Genomic DNA, 16,969 nt, shown 5'->3' with positions numbered 1-16,969 from the left:
TTCATTGTTCGGGCCAGTCCTCGGGAGACCCAGACTTTGCAGGTAACAGAGAAAGTCTGGGCAAAGAAAGACTATCCCTTGGTTGACGAGGAGCACGTTAAAGATCAGTTAGATAAACTGGATATACACAAATCCATGGGGCCCGTTGGGATGCCCCCTCGGGTGCTGAGGGAGTTGGGGGAAGTCATTGCTGGGCCTCTCTCCATTATCTTTGAAAGGTCCTGGAGGACAGGTGAGGTGCCTGAGGACTGGAGGATAGCCAATGTCACTCCAGTCTTCAAAAAGGGCAGGAAGGATGACCCGGGAAACTACAGGCCGGTCAGCCTCACCTCCATCCCTGGGAAGATGATGGAGCAGCTTGTTCTGGGAGTCATCTCAAAGCACCTGGATGAAAAGAAGATTATCAGAAGTAGTCAACACGGATTCCCCAAGGGGAAGTCATGTCTGCCTAATCTGATAGCCTTCTATGATGAAGTAACTAGATGGGTGGATGAGGGGAGGGCAGTGGATGTTGTCCACCTTGACTTTGGCAAGGCTTTCGACACTGTCTCCCACATCATCCTCACAGGAAAGCTTAGGAAGTGTGGCTTAGATGAATGGACGGTGAGGTGGATTGAGAACTGGCTCACAGATAGAGCTCAGAGGGTTGTGGTTAGTAGGGCAGAGTCTAGTTGGAGGTTAGTAACAAGTGGTGTCCCTCAGGGGTCAGTACTGGGCCCAGTCTTGTTCAACATATTCATTGATGATCTGGATGAAGGGATAGAGTGTACCATCAGCAAGTTTGCTGATGACACAAAACTGGGAGGAGTGGCTGACACGCCAGAAGGCTGTGCTGCCTTACAGCGTGACCTCGCCAGGCTGGAGAGTTGGGCAGAAAGAAACCTTATGAGTTCAATAAGGGTAAGTGTAGGGTGCTGCATCTGGGGAGGAATAACCCCATGCACCAGTACAGGTTGGGGGCTGACCTCCTGGAGAGCAGCTCTGTGGAGAGGGCCCCGGGAGTCCTGGTGGACAACAGGATGACCATGAGCCAGCAATGTGCCCTGGCGGCCAAGAAGACGAATGGCATCCTGGGGTGCATCAAGAAGAGTGTGGCCAGCAGGTCGAGGGAGGGCATCCTCCCCCTCTACTCTGCCCTGGTGAGCCCGCATCTGGAGTACTGTGTCCAGTTCTGGGCTCCCCAGTTCAAGAAGGACAGGGAACTGCTGGAGAGGGGCCAGCAAAGGGCAACGAAGATGATTAGGGGATTGGAACATCTCTCATATGGAGAAAGGCTGAGGGACTTGGGTCTCTTTAGTCTAGAGAAAAGAAGATTGAGGGGGGATCTTATTAATACATACAAATACTTAATGGGAGGATGCCAGGGGGATGGGAGCAGTCTTTTTTCAGTGGCGCCCAGTGATAGGACGAGGGGTAATGGGCATAAACTTGAACATAGAAGTTCCATCTTAACATGAGAAGGAACTTCTTTACTTTGAGGGTGGTGGAGCACTGGAACAGGCTGCCCAGAGAGGTGGTGGAGTCTCCCACTCTGGAGACATTCAAACCCCGCCTGGACGCTGTCCTGTGCAACCCGTTGTAGGTGACCCTGCTCTGGCAGGGGGGTGGGACTAGATGATCTCCAGAGGTCCCTTCCAACCCTAACCATTCTGTGATTCTGTGAAAATACCAATTTCCATCGTGTGATCTGTCAAGTGTGACAGCAGAAGTCTGTTCTCCCTGGTCTGGCTATATATCCTGAAATGAAAATCCAAAAATAGCTAGTTCTCCATCAAAGCTTCTTGACTAAAGCTCATTTTTCTATAGACTGCAAAGCATTCTGCTGTTTCTTCCAAGATTTCATAGCTTTTGGTCATAGTCTAATTCAATCTGTGAGCAATTATGCAAATTCACCCTGAAAAATTATTTTCTTAGCATAGGGGAGTCAGGTATTTTCAACGATGTTTGAATTCCTTGACAGCTCTAGGTTGTAAGTACAAAGGGCAAATTTGTTGGTAACTACCATGATAAACAGAAATAAATACTTATCTGAAGAGAAGTGTTGAAGTGTTTTTCATTTGGGTCTGCCCTTTTAGTGTGAATCTTAGCTGTTGATCAGGAAGTGATCAATTACACCTTGAAGTGAGAAGGATGGAAGCTATTGCATTGCAAGCTGATACCTGGAAAACAGGCATTAAAAACTGCTAGGAAGGAGAAGCATGGTATACTGAATTATATATTACAAACTAGATTCAAGGCAGCTGGAGACAGCTTCTTGGAAATGATCTGAAGTTGTTAGTCCTTGCTAATCATATAATATTTTGTATTTATTCATTAAGAACCTCCCTTTTATTTACATTTTAAACAAGCGTGATAGTGGTGATATGCTCCACATTTATTTGCCTTTTGTGTGCCTTTTCATGCCAGGAATACAAGGTGTTGTGGAGGCTTATCAGAGCTGCCTTCCCAAGCTGCAGCTGTATGGGCCAACAAACATTGCTCCCATCATCCAGAAGGTGGCAAAATCAGCATCCGAGGAAACCAATACCAAGGAGGCCTCGGTAAGGGCATAATGTTGTGTTTGGCTTTTTTCTTGTCTTATGATGGATCCCCTGTAGGCCATCAAAACAAGGTCTTTTCATGTATGTGAATCATGCCTTCACAGTTTTCACTAACTGCCTTCACAGAAGGCAGCTTGAGCCTGTGTCAGCTGGAGCAGGGTATCTAGCCTCTATAGCTTCGATAGTCACAACTTTCAACTCTCCCCCCACTGTTCTGTTTCCTGCTTTTGGAGCTGTTTTACTGTAACACACCCAGTTCTTCACTGTGGAAACATAAATGGCACCGCTAAGGTTACAAAAATTTAGGGGCCAAGCTCTAAAGTGTTGATCATACAAGAAGATGAGTTCAAATGTTTTCTTTCACAGACTACCAAATTTCAAGTCTCTAGCAGAGGCTTTTTTGTTCAACTAGAGGATTTTTTCAACCATTCATTTGCAAAATGTAGTGATACAGTTTTCAATTTGCTATTACTGACATGGAGTATCATGTGCCTTTTAGACATCAGGAGACAAGTCTGTTAGTCTGCACCTGATACAGGACTCATGACAAATTTCGTGGGCTAAAAGACTTAAGCATAGATCATGTTTTAAATGTATGCCTTTGAAATGCATTAGGCTTATTTTTCTCCTGCCTCCCAGACAGAATGGGAGAAAGGGAGGATGAGAGAATTGAAGAGAATATGTGAGCAAGTAGGTCTGAAACATTTACAAGAGCAGTGCTGTGGGAGTAAACAATGTAAGAGAGAACTTGTATAGTGCAGCAAGAAAAATGCCTTTGTATTGGAACAGAACAGAGTTGTACGTTGGCATGCATCTCATCACCAGGCTTAGAGCTTTCTCTAAGCTTTCTTCACGTGCTGAGCCTTTTTTTAAGTCCTATTAAGGCAGCAGTTCCCAAACACTTCTGTTCGTGAATCTGGGCATTTGATTGTCACTCCACTGCTGTTTCCAGGATCTTGATAGTATTTAGGGTCCCAGTCCTAAAATGGAGAATTGCTATGTTTGAATTTCAATACCCACCTAATCCTGAGGTGGCTTACTCTGTTCCCAGTGCTGCCTCTGAACTGGTATGTCATATTGAATAACTTGCTTCATTCTTCTAAACCTAAGCTTCCCCTCTTTCTGTTTGAAAACCAAATTAATTTAAAGCATGAGTCTTCAAGATAAAGTTTTCTCCCTGCATGTTTTGTTTTATTCATGGCAGGAGGTGTAGAACAGAACACTTTGAGTTTATGTAGCTGCGTATACATAAACTTTAATGATGTCCAGTGTGTTGGTGTTGCTCAAGCAGAGTGACCAAATTCTATGACCTGTTCATTTTTCCTATTAATACATGTTTATTAAATGACTCCAGTTGCCTAACAGTTCATAAAGGATCCTTGTAAGAGTCACTCTTCCCCATTACCAAGGGAAGATATGTCGTAGTCCATGATACCAGTTCAGTGGGCTTTGGAGTTTTGGGAAAGAAATGACAAGCACACGAAATTGCTTGCTCTCCTTTAGAGAATGAGAAAACCTCTCTTCAGGGCTCTGTATGAAGTGTTTGAAGATGGATATATTCCTCCCTGTACATGCCCTTGCTTGCCTCAGGGACCCCATTACTCTGCAGAATGCAGCAGACCTGCCATGGTGTGGTGCTTCTCCCACAGGCAGCAGTGGGTCACTCTCCAGTTTGCAGATGGCTGCACCCATCCCACTTGCCTGTTAGCAAAGCTCCTCTGAAAAGTGCTGTCATAACCTCCATGACAGCTCTGCTACAGGCTTGTAACGCTTCAATACCCCATTCCGCCTTGCCTCCCAGTGGTTCCCAAACGGAAAAAAAATGTAATCGGAAACTGTCAGCAGAAGTGATTGTGCAGCAGATGGAAAACAGGGCTAGTGAGGATCTCAGGACTCTTCCAGACTTCCCAGCCAAAGTCCTGGCTCTCCCAGCCCTAGCAGCTAGAAACCCCCTTTTCTACACTGTGCATCCCTTGGCTCCCTCCAGCTCCTGGAAATTACCTGAACTACAGCTAAACTCCAGAAGAGGAGAAATTAGTAGCTGTAAGGAGGTTTGGATGGGAAATGCACTTAACCTTTGAGTCCCTATAAAGGCTCTCTTCTATTTAAAAAAGTCCATGAAGGAGTTACCAGAAACACTTTTATACTGGAAAAGGACAAGCAGCTTTGGAAGATTAACTAATGATACAATTTTTCACTTCTTTTCCAACAAATTCAGCAATATTTCATCTTGCTGATTCTGACGGATGGCGTCATCACAGACATGGCTGACACCAGAGAGGCCATTGTCCATGCCTCTCACCTTCCCATGTCAGTCATCATCGTTGGGGTGGGGAACGCCGATTTTAGTGACATGCAGATGCTGGATGGCGATGATGGGATCCTGAGGTCTCCCAAGGGCGAGCCTGTGCTTCGAGACATTGTCCAGTTCGTGCCATTTAGGAACTTCAAACATGTAAGCTGACTTTTCCATCCATTCCATAGAAGGGTGAATGTACATAATATATGGTGAATGCTCCCCGGGGCTGGCCTAACTTTGGATGAGCATGAAGTGTTTAGTAAACCTATGGCATTATTGTGTCAAAAATGGGAAAAAAAATGAATACAGAATGAAATGTGCTCCATTAATGAGATCATGACGGTGGGGAGAGAAGAGATGGGGCAGAATCCATGTGCTTCTTGTGGTGCCAGTCCTTACCTCCATTTTCTCCCTGATTTCAGTTCGGTTGTCCTCCCTGACAGATTTTTCCTGGCGTCTCTTTTCCATTCTGTTCTATTCGGACTACTGTATTCTGCTTTCCCTCCCTTTATTTCCACAGGCAGCTGAAATGGCTGTGGATTTGTACTCACAGTGTTCCCCAGGGGCCTGTTTCCTTACTGTAATTTAGGTCCCTAAACTCTCAAAGGCAGGACTATCCACCCACAGCATCCTGGTTGCCTCCAAACCCTTTACCCAAATTCTGTACGAGAACAAATCCAACAAAGTGCTGTTACTAAGAGCCTCCCCATGCCCTCAGCACAGTTCCTGTGTGAGCCCAGCATGGTGTAGGAGACACTGTGTAGGAGACGAAGGGATAGACCCAGCATTAAATTGCCAAACCTGAAATAATCCCTTGGCCATGTACTTTACTCCTCGGTCACCTGCCCTACATTGCAGCATCTGTCCCAGGGACTTTTTCAGCAGCTGGGTAGAGACAGTGTTCACCCACAGAAGGAGCTTTCCCACACACAGCTGGGTTTTTCAGCGCCCTTCTTCTCCATATGGAGGCATGAAATGTGTTCCTCTGCGATACTGATCACATCCCTTTCCCTCTGGTTTTCCATCTTTCTCTCCCTTCCTTCCCCTCAGCCCTTCTGTTATATTTAAGTAGTTCTCCGGACTGTTTTTTGCTCACCTGTGTCTAGGAAGGATATCTTTAATATTTTATTTGAAATTTCTTTACTGCACAGCCTAACTGACTCATTCTCCTCATGACATTGTCCTTTCCAATCTGCTCTTGTATGCTAGTGATCCTTAGATCTAGATTTTTCACATAGAAGTTTTGAATTCTGTGTTGGTTTTGGTCTGGGTATGGGTTTGCTGTGCTTACATTTCTTTAGTTTTTTTAGGCTTTTCATTACCAGAGGAGATTTTTTTTCTTTTTGCTGCTTCCAAAATACCTTCATTTTATTTTCCTCTTCTCAAGAGTTGTTCTTTTTTCTTTCTTCAAAATATAATCTGGCCATGTTTGTCTTAGATAGACACATTCTTACTTTCACAAACCCTACTGAGGAGTAAAAGAAACAGACTTGTTCCTTATTTTCCTTTACCTTTATGTAAAGAATGGATCCTCATAGGAGGTAAAACTCACCTTGTGTTATAGGTTTTGTGACACCATGCCAAATGACTGCAGATTTGCCACTGAATTGTAGATACATGCATTTCTATGTTGACAGTGCCACTCAGTCACCTGTCTGCGGGAGCTAAGTATGAGCACAACCTGCTCATAGCCCGTGATTCTCCATCAGATAATCACAAGTGCATAGTGCTGCACTGTAGTCTATTGTAAAACTGTTGAGAGGCAAGTTATTTATGGGCTCATGCTAGACCTACTTTCAATTAGTTGAAAATATGTTTCTGCAAGGAACTGGCAAAGCCAGCTGCATTTGGTATTTTTAGTTGCATTTTGTGATTTTATAACAAAGTTGAAATCATCCTTGATTGAATAGATTAACGCTGACAGTTGCAGTTCTGGGCACTGAATATATTGTGCCTCTGGTGTTAACTCATGAGCGAGTCTATGTGTGATTTTAATTGCTAGCATTGGTCAAATGGCAAGCATGTATTATTTTTAGCTGGTTTAGATTAACATCCCCAGTACTGGGAGAGGATAGCAATCTTAAAAATTTATTGCTCCTGTTAAATAGTGATATTTTTCTCCCCCTTTTCACTCAGTAGCAGAGATAATATAGATGTAGACATAGATCATGTATTGGCTATATCAAAAAAAGTCAATATATCTTATGCAACTTGATATTTAGTCTGTTTATTGTGATATTTCAGCATTTCAACAAATGTCAGCGTAATGGATGAGTGCCCTTAACAATAGCCACTTCTGGTTGAATTTCTTTATTGTCATATCTCAAATAATATCTGTCTCTGAACAAAGTGACATTCACAGCTATCTTGCTTACTTATCCAGAGCACAAACAAGAGACCATGCCTTTTGCATCAACTAGTGAAATAATTTTTCGTGGTAGAAATGAGTGTGATGTTTTGATTCAAACTTATTTTCCCCACAGAAAAATGCAGATTTAACCCATTTGGGAGATTTTTGTCATATCAGTTCTGATCACACACAAGAATTACCATAAATCAGCATATTACATTTAACAGCTTTAAGTAAAAGATGTATTTAGTTAAAAATTATATCCCTTTTGTCAATGTACCTTGTGTTTAGTTTTGATATTTAGGATGTTCAACTACTAAGTAGAAAAAAAAAAGCTGAAGGATCTTTTTAGAAAGACTACAAATCAGGTTGTATAAATCGAGTATTTATTTATGCCTAAATCTGTATTACCTCCACTACTGAAGGAAAGAAGGAAGAAAATGTTATTTGTGAGCAATTTTTTTTTTTTTTTTTGCTGGAACAGTAAACCAAAACTCATTTAGAGTCAACCCAAACAATATTTTTTTTTCATTACTTCAATTTTCAGGTCAGCCTGGTAGTCAAAATCTTGTATCTATTCAAAGAGATCAAAAATAATATACCCAAAAACTGCCCCTGTGAGAAAATTGAAAGGAGGGAGAAGGAAGGCATATAAATAACCTACAGAGTGAATCCCTTTTATTTTATAAATCTGACTTCAGGGAAGGTTCTGATCCTGCACGGCAGTTATACAGGCATTTAACACATTTCAATTACTTATAATTATTCACATACCTAAAACCTCATACCCACTTCAATGTTTTACTGTCTCAAGACCCAATGTAGACAGAAATACTCATTGTAAGGGTTTAATCTCCTACATGATGTAGTGTATCAGGAGTACTTCAGTAACACATCTTACCTTTTTGATTCTCTCTTCAAGGAATATCTTTGAAGGTATCAAAATAATAATAACAATTGTAGTGATTCTTGGCAAATCCTGTAGTTTCAGAGGCCTGATAAAATCAAGGTAACCATTACTGTTTTAAAAAATGTCCCATTGTATAGTGGGTGACATATGCAATTGATTACAAGGGAACATAACAAAGGGAAAATATTTTCCCAGAACCCAAGTGAATTTCTTCTCTCTATAATTATCACCACTCCAGCAATGTGAGTGTCCTTCACCTGAAACTGTAGAACAGTGATGCTCACAATCACTGAAATGCAGTTGAAGAAAATCACCTGTCCCAGTCCATTCACAGTCATATTTTAAGAGCTGGAATTCTCTGCCTTTAGGATGCATGATATATTTACTGTGCACAAATCTGATGCCGCAGGTAGATTGTATTGCACTCTGCATTGTATTTAATCATAAAGGCTAATGACTGTGTCTTAATAACACATATATCACAAATAAGTGTGGAAAGCACAGCTCTTAACCACTGCAAGGAGCAATGTTTTGTACTATGCATTGCAATTAAAGATTAAGTATGGTGAAGCTATAGAAGTGAATCAACAGCCATTTGTAATATACACCAATTATCATCACAGGGGATTATTTTCCTGCTGCAGGCTGATCTAATTGTTGTGTGTTAGCCATCAGTTGAGAACTATTCATCTTGAGGTGTTTATTGCTAGGATGCTCTTCAAGCATAGCAGTTAAACAACAGAGAAAACATTACGTTACAAAACAAAACATTAATGTACCATATATGTTAAAAACCCAGCAAAGGTAAGTCTTACATAGCACTGATGAACTGGGACTGGGTTTTAGCTCAGAAGTTACTGTGTCTGATTCATACTTATACAAATGCTGTTTTGCACCATCTGGTCTAGAAGTGAGGGTGCTTTACCACCACAAAGGTACATAAGGTGCAGGTGACCTGAACCATCAGACAGGAGGACACCCCTAGCCCCAGTTTTGGGATGCTCCCTACTAGAAAGAGCCCCGAGACCAACATGCATCACCGTGCATGATGAAACTCTGTAACGCAACGGTGGTCCATGTTCAGACTGAAGCGCAGAGTCAAGCCCCCTGGCCCAGAGCAATCCTGTGTTGGGCCACATGTAGCCTGTGAGCACCGTAAATGTGTTTGCTTAAGCCTCACTGAAAGGCTTTTTACTTCACATGCACGCTGGGCGAGGATTGCGTAAGCGCAGTTGACTCCTCAAGTGGGGGTGATTCAGCTGTGCATCTGAGCCCTGACAGAGCCTGTTCTAGAAAGGCTGACCCTTTGCTCAGGAAGAATGGATGTGGCATCAGAAGATAAAGGAGCGGTGACGGGAGGATGATGCAGAGAGATGAGTGTTGGCCCAACTCTCGGACGTGTGGACTCCATGTGATTCAGTGAAGCTGGGGGCAAGGTCTCCTGCCCAGCATTTTTAAAAATAGAGCAGAGTGAAGTTTCCTGATTGCTAGGGCTTGTGTGTGCAGCGATGGCCCCAGGAATCTTCCCCCACTCTCTGTTTTTACCCTTTATGCAGAGTTGTATTTTTGGTGAGGTGGCACAGAGGCAGGCTAAGGTACATACAGCTCTGGCATGCTGGGAAGGAGATTAAAAAATTCTCAGTAGCAACATAGAAATCAGCCATTTGCCTGACTCCGAGGCGTATTTTCTGCTGATTTCAGTGAAAACAGGTTTAGGCAAGAACAGGGCAACTGTGGAAAACCATGCATTTCACTTTGAAGGATTGAAATAAATGTGTAACTTAATGTCTTACTGTGTAACACCTGAGAACAGTTGCTGCGCTGTCAGGCAAAGTATGGACTCTGCTTTGCCAGTTTGTTCATGCAGAAATGTTCCAGGCTTTTTTGCCTGCACAAATATTTTGGTATAAATGTCACAGTAGGAAACAGTGGTTCATTCTATTCCTTACTAATCACATATGTGACTCAAAATACCAAAATACAAAGAGTAGTTTGGTTTCTAGTTTTTCTAGCATTATCTTTGTATTTGTAGTATTGTTACATTTGCTACTGGAATTTATAATAGCCCAGGGGCTTTTTGCACCCCTGGATTAGCTTACCTATGAATAGTTTACCATTTACATCCTATGCAAGCCTAATTTTAAGACTCTGGAAGGATAAGGATCCCACCCTATTAACAGAGTAGGACAATAAACAGTCAATACAACTACTTTGTGACATGGTAGTTTTGAAACTGGCTGACAATATTGCAGACAGTGAGGAGGGAAGCATTTGTTAGTGTGAGAAAAAGTACTTGGTGTGCAGAAGAAATGTGACCCAGCCACCGGTCGAGGAATTCTCATGCATCATCTGAGCTGCAATGTGTGATCCACATGTGCTCCATCTGGAGAAAAACACATTAGTTTAATCTTCTCAAACCGATATTTAAGCATTTGCATTTTTACTGCATTTTTGTGGTGGACTCCGAGGGAACACGGTCAGGCAGGCTGGCGCTGGGGGGGTTGGAATCAGCTCTACCCAAATACTTAGAAACGAGCAAAGCTAAAACACAAGGCAGCAAGGTGCTATTGAGCTGCACGGGAGCACAGGAGCCCAGTTCTGTCACTGCAGAATACGAGAGCTGAGGGAAATCCCTGTGCCACGTGCAGGTAATGGTTGCCCACAAAACATCCACAGGCCCCCTGTTAAAAATGAAGTGTTGTCATGTGTGAGGCAGCAGCTGTGTGCCGTCAGTGGAGGGCATGGTTTCTCATTGCACTGAAGGGGTAGCACATCTCTCTGCCTATGTCAAAAGCCAGTGGCCATGTCTATATCCATCTCTGCATTTCAGGGTCATCAGTTCTTAAGTCTGGTTGACATCCACCATTTATACATTGCAGGAAGAGCTTTAAAGCCTCCACAAGGCCTAGGATTGAAGCTTTCTCATGGCCATGGTTTCATTGCAGTGAAAACAAAAATATTTTTTTATTGAATTAAAAACTTTCCCAGCCATTAAAACACCATGTCAGATACTGAAGAGCAGAAAGGTGATGAAGGCCTCCCTTTTACAGTGATGTCCATTCACATTCACCTTGAAGCTCTGCAGGGTTCCTCACTGAGTACAGATGAATGAAGTCTTTGCAGCCCTTTTCATTGTGATATGGTGCTCTCCCAGAGTGCAGGGAAGTTCAGTTACCCTCAACTTAAAATAGGCCAAATGGACCTGAATAACACGCAGAGCACTTTTGTCTTTAGCGTACTTTCAGGCAGCTACACCTACAAGACCAAACTGACTCACAATATGAGCTTCCGGCAATAGTGCCACTCACTTGGAGTCTTTTTTGCCTTCTATTTCTGTACCATACTTCCTACCTTGATCTCATGGCACCAATGCCTGTAAAAACCATGGCACTGCTAGCACAGAGACAGGTTAACACTTGTGTTTTCTACCGTTTTCTGCAGGCATCCCCAGCTGCTCTAGCAAAAAGTGTTTTGGCTGAAGTTCCAAACCAAGTCGTGGACTATTACAATGGCAAAGGGATAAAACCAAAATGTATGTCAGAGTACGAGTCTTCCAGGACACTTGCTCCATGAACCTGCCTGCACTCTTTTACAAAATTAAAAATGAAAAATGCTACTGTCTACAACTACTGTACTTAAAAATGAAACAAACAAAAAAATAGCACGTTTTGGTGATTTTTAACAAAAATAATCTTTTTTTTTTGCATGTGTAGCCTAAAGGCTTAATCTGTTAAGCAGCTGTATTGTTGAAAACTTTTTATGAGAAAAAAAATCCAGAAAAAAAAAGTGAACTCTTTACATTACAGCATGTGACCTTGAAATAAAGTTATCTGTATCTGGTTTTTATACAGGTTTGTTGAAATTTTGCTAAATTTCTTATCTTTACACTGTAAAGCATTTTGAAATATTTATTGAGAGTCGATAGCCAAAATGTCTTTGTTTTAATCTGCTATGAACTGAGAGATTTTTCAAAATGGCAGATGCATGAACTGTATTTTGCATGTTTAAAATAAAAACAATACAGTTTTGCAGCTGTTGTCTTTATTTGTCTCTCTGCCACAAGGCTGCCTGCTTTCAACTTCTGTATTCCAAGAAAGGGGTAATAAAGTGTTTCAAGAGACACCCGGCCTCAAGCACGGGCATTTCTAATGTTAGCAGCTTATAACACAGGCCCCCGAACATGCCCACTCAGTCTGTGGCCTGAGTAGCCATTTTCCAAAAGCCTGATACATCCAGCTGTCACGAAGGGTTCAGACCATAGCTGTAAACAGATCTGGCTTGGAGGGCATGATCCATCGGGATTGCATGTCTTAAAATATGCCTACTTAATCCAAATCATCTGGCTGGCTGGCTTTCAAATGGGTCTTATTTTGGCTACCCAAATTTATAACCTCTTATGTTCAGGAATTTTTATTTTGTTTCATTTGTATTTTTTAATCTCACACCTGATAGCCAACTTTGCGTGACACGTTTTGCAAAAGAAATTTTGCACGGCCTGATTTTGTGAGTACCAGTGATTTTTAACTTCGTGCACACACAGATCACTTGATCATGTGTGACAGAAAATCTGGTTTTATACCAAAAGAATATTCAAGCCACCCATTTTTTTAAAAGAGGACACACAAGAACAGATTGGCAGTGGATTGATCTTTCCATTGAAACATTTATGCTTATAAATGAAGAAATTAGATCATTGTTATTCTTGGTGTTTGAATTTTGGCTTCTTCATTTGCTAAAAGATAATAGTGAAAGATGTGGCTTGTTAGAAGTTAAGGATAAAATCTGACCAAAAATAATTTGTGTGGGATTGTGGGCATGGCTTTGGATGAGTTGTGCTCCCACTGAATTGAAAACAGTCTTGTTGCTTGTTCCAGAATAAGCTGGTTTGGACCAGTGCTGAATATTTTGGAAAATCTCACCTGGGAGCAAGGGGTTTTGGTTTTAGAAATACGTATTTTTAAATGAGTTTTCAGGTAATGTAGAACTCTAGCTCCCAGATTCTCTTTTCGAAGTAACTTCCATGGAATCAGCTTTGATTGATGATTTTGTACCACAAAATGAAGGCAATGGGAGAGCCAGGATGCATGGGGCTGTCTTCCCAGCACATTCAGTTCTGCTCCATCTACATCCTGCAGCTCAATCGTTCAGGCTTGCTGGTCCTTCAGCTGATCAGATATTGAACAGCAGCCAGTATTACTTGGTCATAGGTATAAATTGTCAGAAGACATCCTGACTGAAAGATCTCAAATGCACATTTTGGTTTACTGGTTGACTGTTCATTTCAGAGCTTACCCCAGCAAGCTGCACATGCCTCCCTCTGTGGATGCATTTCAGCTGGAAGCTACTGTGATTTTCCCTTATATCTCATACACCACTCTGCCAACATATCTTATCTAAAACATCTCTAGTTTCTTATTCCCATTTCTCCCCTTTATTTCTTTCCTTCTCTATTCTCAGATGGAGCATTTTCTAGCTGTTAAAGCACATGACTGAAAAATCTATGACTCCATGTTCTTTGCTCCTCCAGTATCTTACTCCATATTCTTGGGCAAGTTGTTTAACTTTTCTGTACCTCAAATTCCTCATCTGTAAAATGGGGGTCACTGATGTGCATTCATAAATATCTCACAATGTTACTGGGAGACTTTAATATTTGAAAAGTGATTTGAGATCCTCAGAGGCTCTCACCATATAAAGAGTATTACTTCACCCTGGGAATAGATTTAGGGATGTAATGTACAGCTGAGGAGGCATTAAGCCTTTTTATTATTTGCCAGACTGAGGGGAAGTAGAAGAAAGCTTTCAGAAAAAAAAAAAAAATCAGGAATCAGGTAAATTGTTCTTCAGGTTCTTTGGCTAAACTGTTTTTTTAAGTGTTTATGGTTACATGGAATTGGGCAGTTACAGCTTTTCAGTAGCAGAGGTGTTACAAGGTGCTTCTATAATGTAGCAGCACATAAAATGCAGAGATCAACATGTGGTTGTTCAATGGTTATTGTATGCTGAGCTATATAAATTATCAGTCATTTTCATGTATGTGGATGGTCGATATAAGTGTCTCAAGAGATGCACAGTTGCTGCAGATCTTTCTGTTTACTTCACACAATTCAGATTATAAATGTTGTCTATTTAAAAACAAATCATTATCAGTTGTAATACAGATCAGCAATTCTGTAGCAGCCCTAAAGGTACTTGAAAAGACACCTCCATAATATTGAAAAATCAATTGGAAATCTCCTTCAAATTATACAATTTCCAGCATGTAAAACAAACATATAATAGTGTGGTGAGCTGGTGTAGGAGAATTCACAAAAGACAAAACTAGCCATATGGTAAAGGCTTTATAATGAGGCTTTGAATGTTATTTTCATAGCTCCAAGTTACTCAGTGCAATAAGATAGTATGGGCTTTCTGCAGGGTAATATCATTAAGTATATGAATATATCTCTGAAATGCCTTTTTTTTTTCCTTTCCTCTTGTTTTATCTACTAAGGGTTTTAGCATGGCCATTCTGCCTTTAGGCTGAACCACCATCAATTTCTCTCATGGATTTCTTTATGCAAATTTAAACTTCTACTGCCTTTTGATGGATCATTTTAAATTCTGAAAAATCCTTTAAAATAAATTATATCTTGTCCTTTTGAGGTAATTGATGATCTGAAATATCTTCTCTGCCTACTGCAGTCCTGCCTTCCTTTTCACTGCTTCTCAAATCCGATTCAAAACCCAAAAGCCCATGAATACTCCAAGATACTAATATCCCTATTAGCCCAAAATACATTAACATCCATAATTCTTGAGCCATATACTCAGCTGAGTTGTATTTTTAGTTGTGTAGGGGAAACTAAGTGTACAATAAATTAAAAACAAAAAAAAGTGCTAATACACTGCTAATTGCTTATTACTCTAAGGTAAAACCTACCTGTGTAAAGTTCTTACCATGATAAGCAATATAGTGTTCTATAGCATTTGATGAAAGAGTCTACAGGTATGCAATAAAAAGAAAATTATAATAGTAGTATTGCTTTAAAACATGTGTTTTCTTTTAGTCTCCAAATATCAAAGGTAAAACAGACAAAAGTTTACAGTTTGATCCATTAGGCCTGCTGAGTGCAATGGAGAACAGTGGTCCAAGCCAAAGCTTGCTGCAGGTTGCAGAGGTGATATTCCAAAATGCACAGGTGGAAGGGCCTGGCTCTGAGCAGGTTTGCATGGCAGAGCCCCACAGGTCTGCAACACTCAACTCCATCTCTTGGGTTTACTCACGCACCAAATACTGTGATGGAAGGGCATGTGGCTTATTGAGCCTTGTTATTGTATTGCAGTAAGATCTTTCCTGATGAGTTAAACAGAGCTGCCTCCTTCAGCCTAGCTCTCCGGCTGCACAAACAGGATACGGCTTACTCCCAGGAAGAACCTAACTGGTTATTCAGATTGACCTTTCTCACTTGAGATTACAGGTCCTGCAGTCATGCCTGCTATGTAAATCTAAACTTATCTCCAACCTTTCCAGAGCGAAAGAGCTACTAGACAAACTACCTTTACTCCTAAGCAGCAAGGACATTTCAGGCACAAACATTAGTACATTTACAATTGCATTTTTTGGAATGGGAAGGATGAGCTGGACAACTCCTAGGATAAGGTTACATTTCGCAGATTGGTTTTTTTTCCCTTTATTTACAGGAAGTGCTGTTTGCCACAGAGAATACACAGGAGTGTGTGTGTGTGATCCTCTCTTGCATCTGGGTAGCTGGCCACAAGCCTCGAATGAAAGACACACACACACGCACACACATCGCACAGTGCGAAAGAAAACAGAGAGGCAGGGTAAAGAGGAGAAGGAATGACAGACTTCGGCTGGCCACACTGAATGGTCGTGTGACTTTAAAAAAGGTATTTCTGTTGAAACCAAAAGGGAGTCTTGGGTTCACATTTACTATCCTACCTAGTCCTGGTGCCCTATTTAGAAAAAAAGCTGAATTAATTCTGAACACAGACGAAAGCCAGATCTCACTGAAGCCAGAGAGGCAGAGGTACCAGCCCTGTGCCAGGCTGCCCAGAAATCCTCTGCCTGGCCCACCTGCATTAACTTTTACCAGTAACATCGCTGGCTACAATGTTAAATATAATACCTGCCACAAACATTGCCCTCCCACCCTAACACGACCTACCCACTCGCAAGGCACGCCTGACGCCCCACACTCCGCAGCCATTTGCTAAAGCCAGGAGGCTTCTGCGCAAACCCCCCAGGGGTCCGCTCAACACCCGCATGGTGGGGGAAGGCTTTGAGTCCATGGGAGGGTCCTTCAACCCTGTGTGCCCAAGTGGTGCACTTCACCCACCACTGACGCTTTCCCTCACTGACCCTTATTTGTTGGATTCCGCTGGCTCGTGGCTGGAAGGGAAGCATGGGAGCGATGGCAGCGCTGGCGGGTCGAAGGGCAACGGGTGCCCATGGCGATTTCTGTATATCCTCTCCCATTGCCTTCCTTGGGTGAGGTCTTCCTCCCCTCCTCGGCTAAGAGAAGCCCCATCGGCCACAGGTGCTTCAGCCCTGACCCGGGGGACCTTCGTGCGAGCAGCACTCCCTACCCGGGCACAGAGGCGCCGAACCGGCCGCCAGCCAGGGCCCAGGTTAAACCCCAGGCAGTGCCGCCGGGCAGATCCCCTCCACACGGGGGAGCAACCTGTATCCCTGGGGCCAGCGCGGGGGGAGGGGAAGGCTGACGCACGACCACGTCCTTGAGTTGGTTCGGGACTTTTTATGTTAACTTTTGAGTAAACCGCCTACCGCCGCCGGGGGCGCGCGCCGGAACCTTCTTTCCGAGGCGGCACGGAAGGTTTCCAGCGTCGGACCAGGCGGCACCGGA

General features: G+C 42.4%; 2 protein-coding genes across 2 annotated transcripts in view; both read left to right on the top strand.

The window, feature by feature from the left end:
- The window catches only part of CPNE4 (copine IV), a 197,158-nt gene extending 185,033 nt beyond the window's left edge, over positions 1 to 12,125 (top strand). Inside the window, exons 13-15 of the mRNA XM_009879598.1 lie at positions 2,407 to 2,540; positions 4,759 to 4,995; positions 11,541 to 12,125. Coding sequence (XP_009877900.1) covers positions 2,407 to 2,540; positions 4,759 to 4,995; positions 11,541 to 11,672 — 503 coding nt within the window. The 3' untranslated portion in view covers positions 11,673 to 12,125. The remainder of the gene's footprint in view (positions 1 to 2,406; positions 2,541 to 4,758; positions 4,996 to 11,540) is intronic.
- A 4,391-nt stretch (positions 12,126 to 16,516) lies between these two features.
- MRPL3 (mitochondrial ribosomal protein L3) overlaps positions 16,517 to 16,969 on the top strand; it is a 33,468-nt gene continuing 33,015 nt past the window's right edge. Inside the window, exon 1 of the mRNA XM_009879609.1 lies at positions 16,517 to 16,593. Within this exon, the coding sequence (XP_009877911.1) occupies positions 16,517 to 16,593 (77 nt within the window). The remainder of the gene's footprint in view (positions 16,594 to 16,969) is intronic.

This window comes from Charadrius vociferus, unplaced genomic scaffold, assembly GCF_000708025.1.
Source record: "Charadrius vociferus isolate BGI_N301 unplaced genomic scaffold, ASM70802v2 scaffold722, whole genome shotgun sequence".
NCBI lineage: Eukaryota > Metazoa > Chordata > Aves > Charadriiformes > Charadriidae > Charadrius > Charadrius vociferus.
This window is presented reverse-complemented; position numbering and strand designations above follow the sequence as displayed.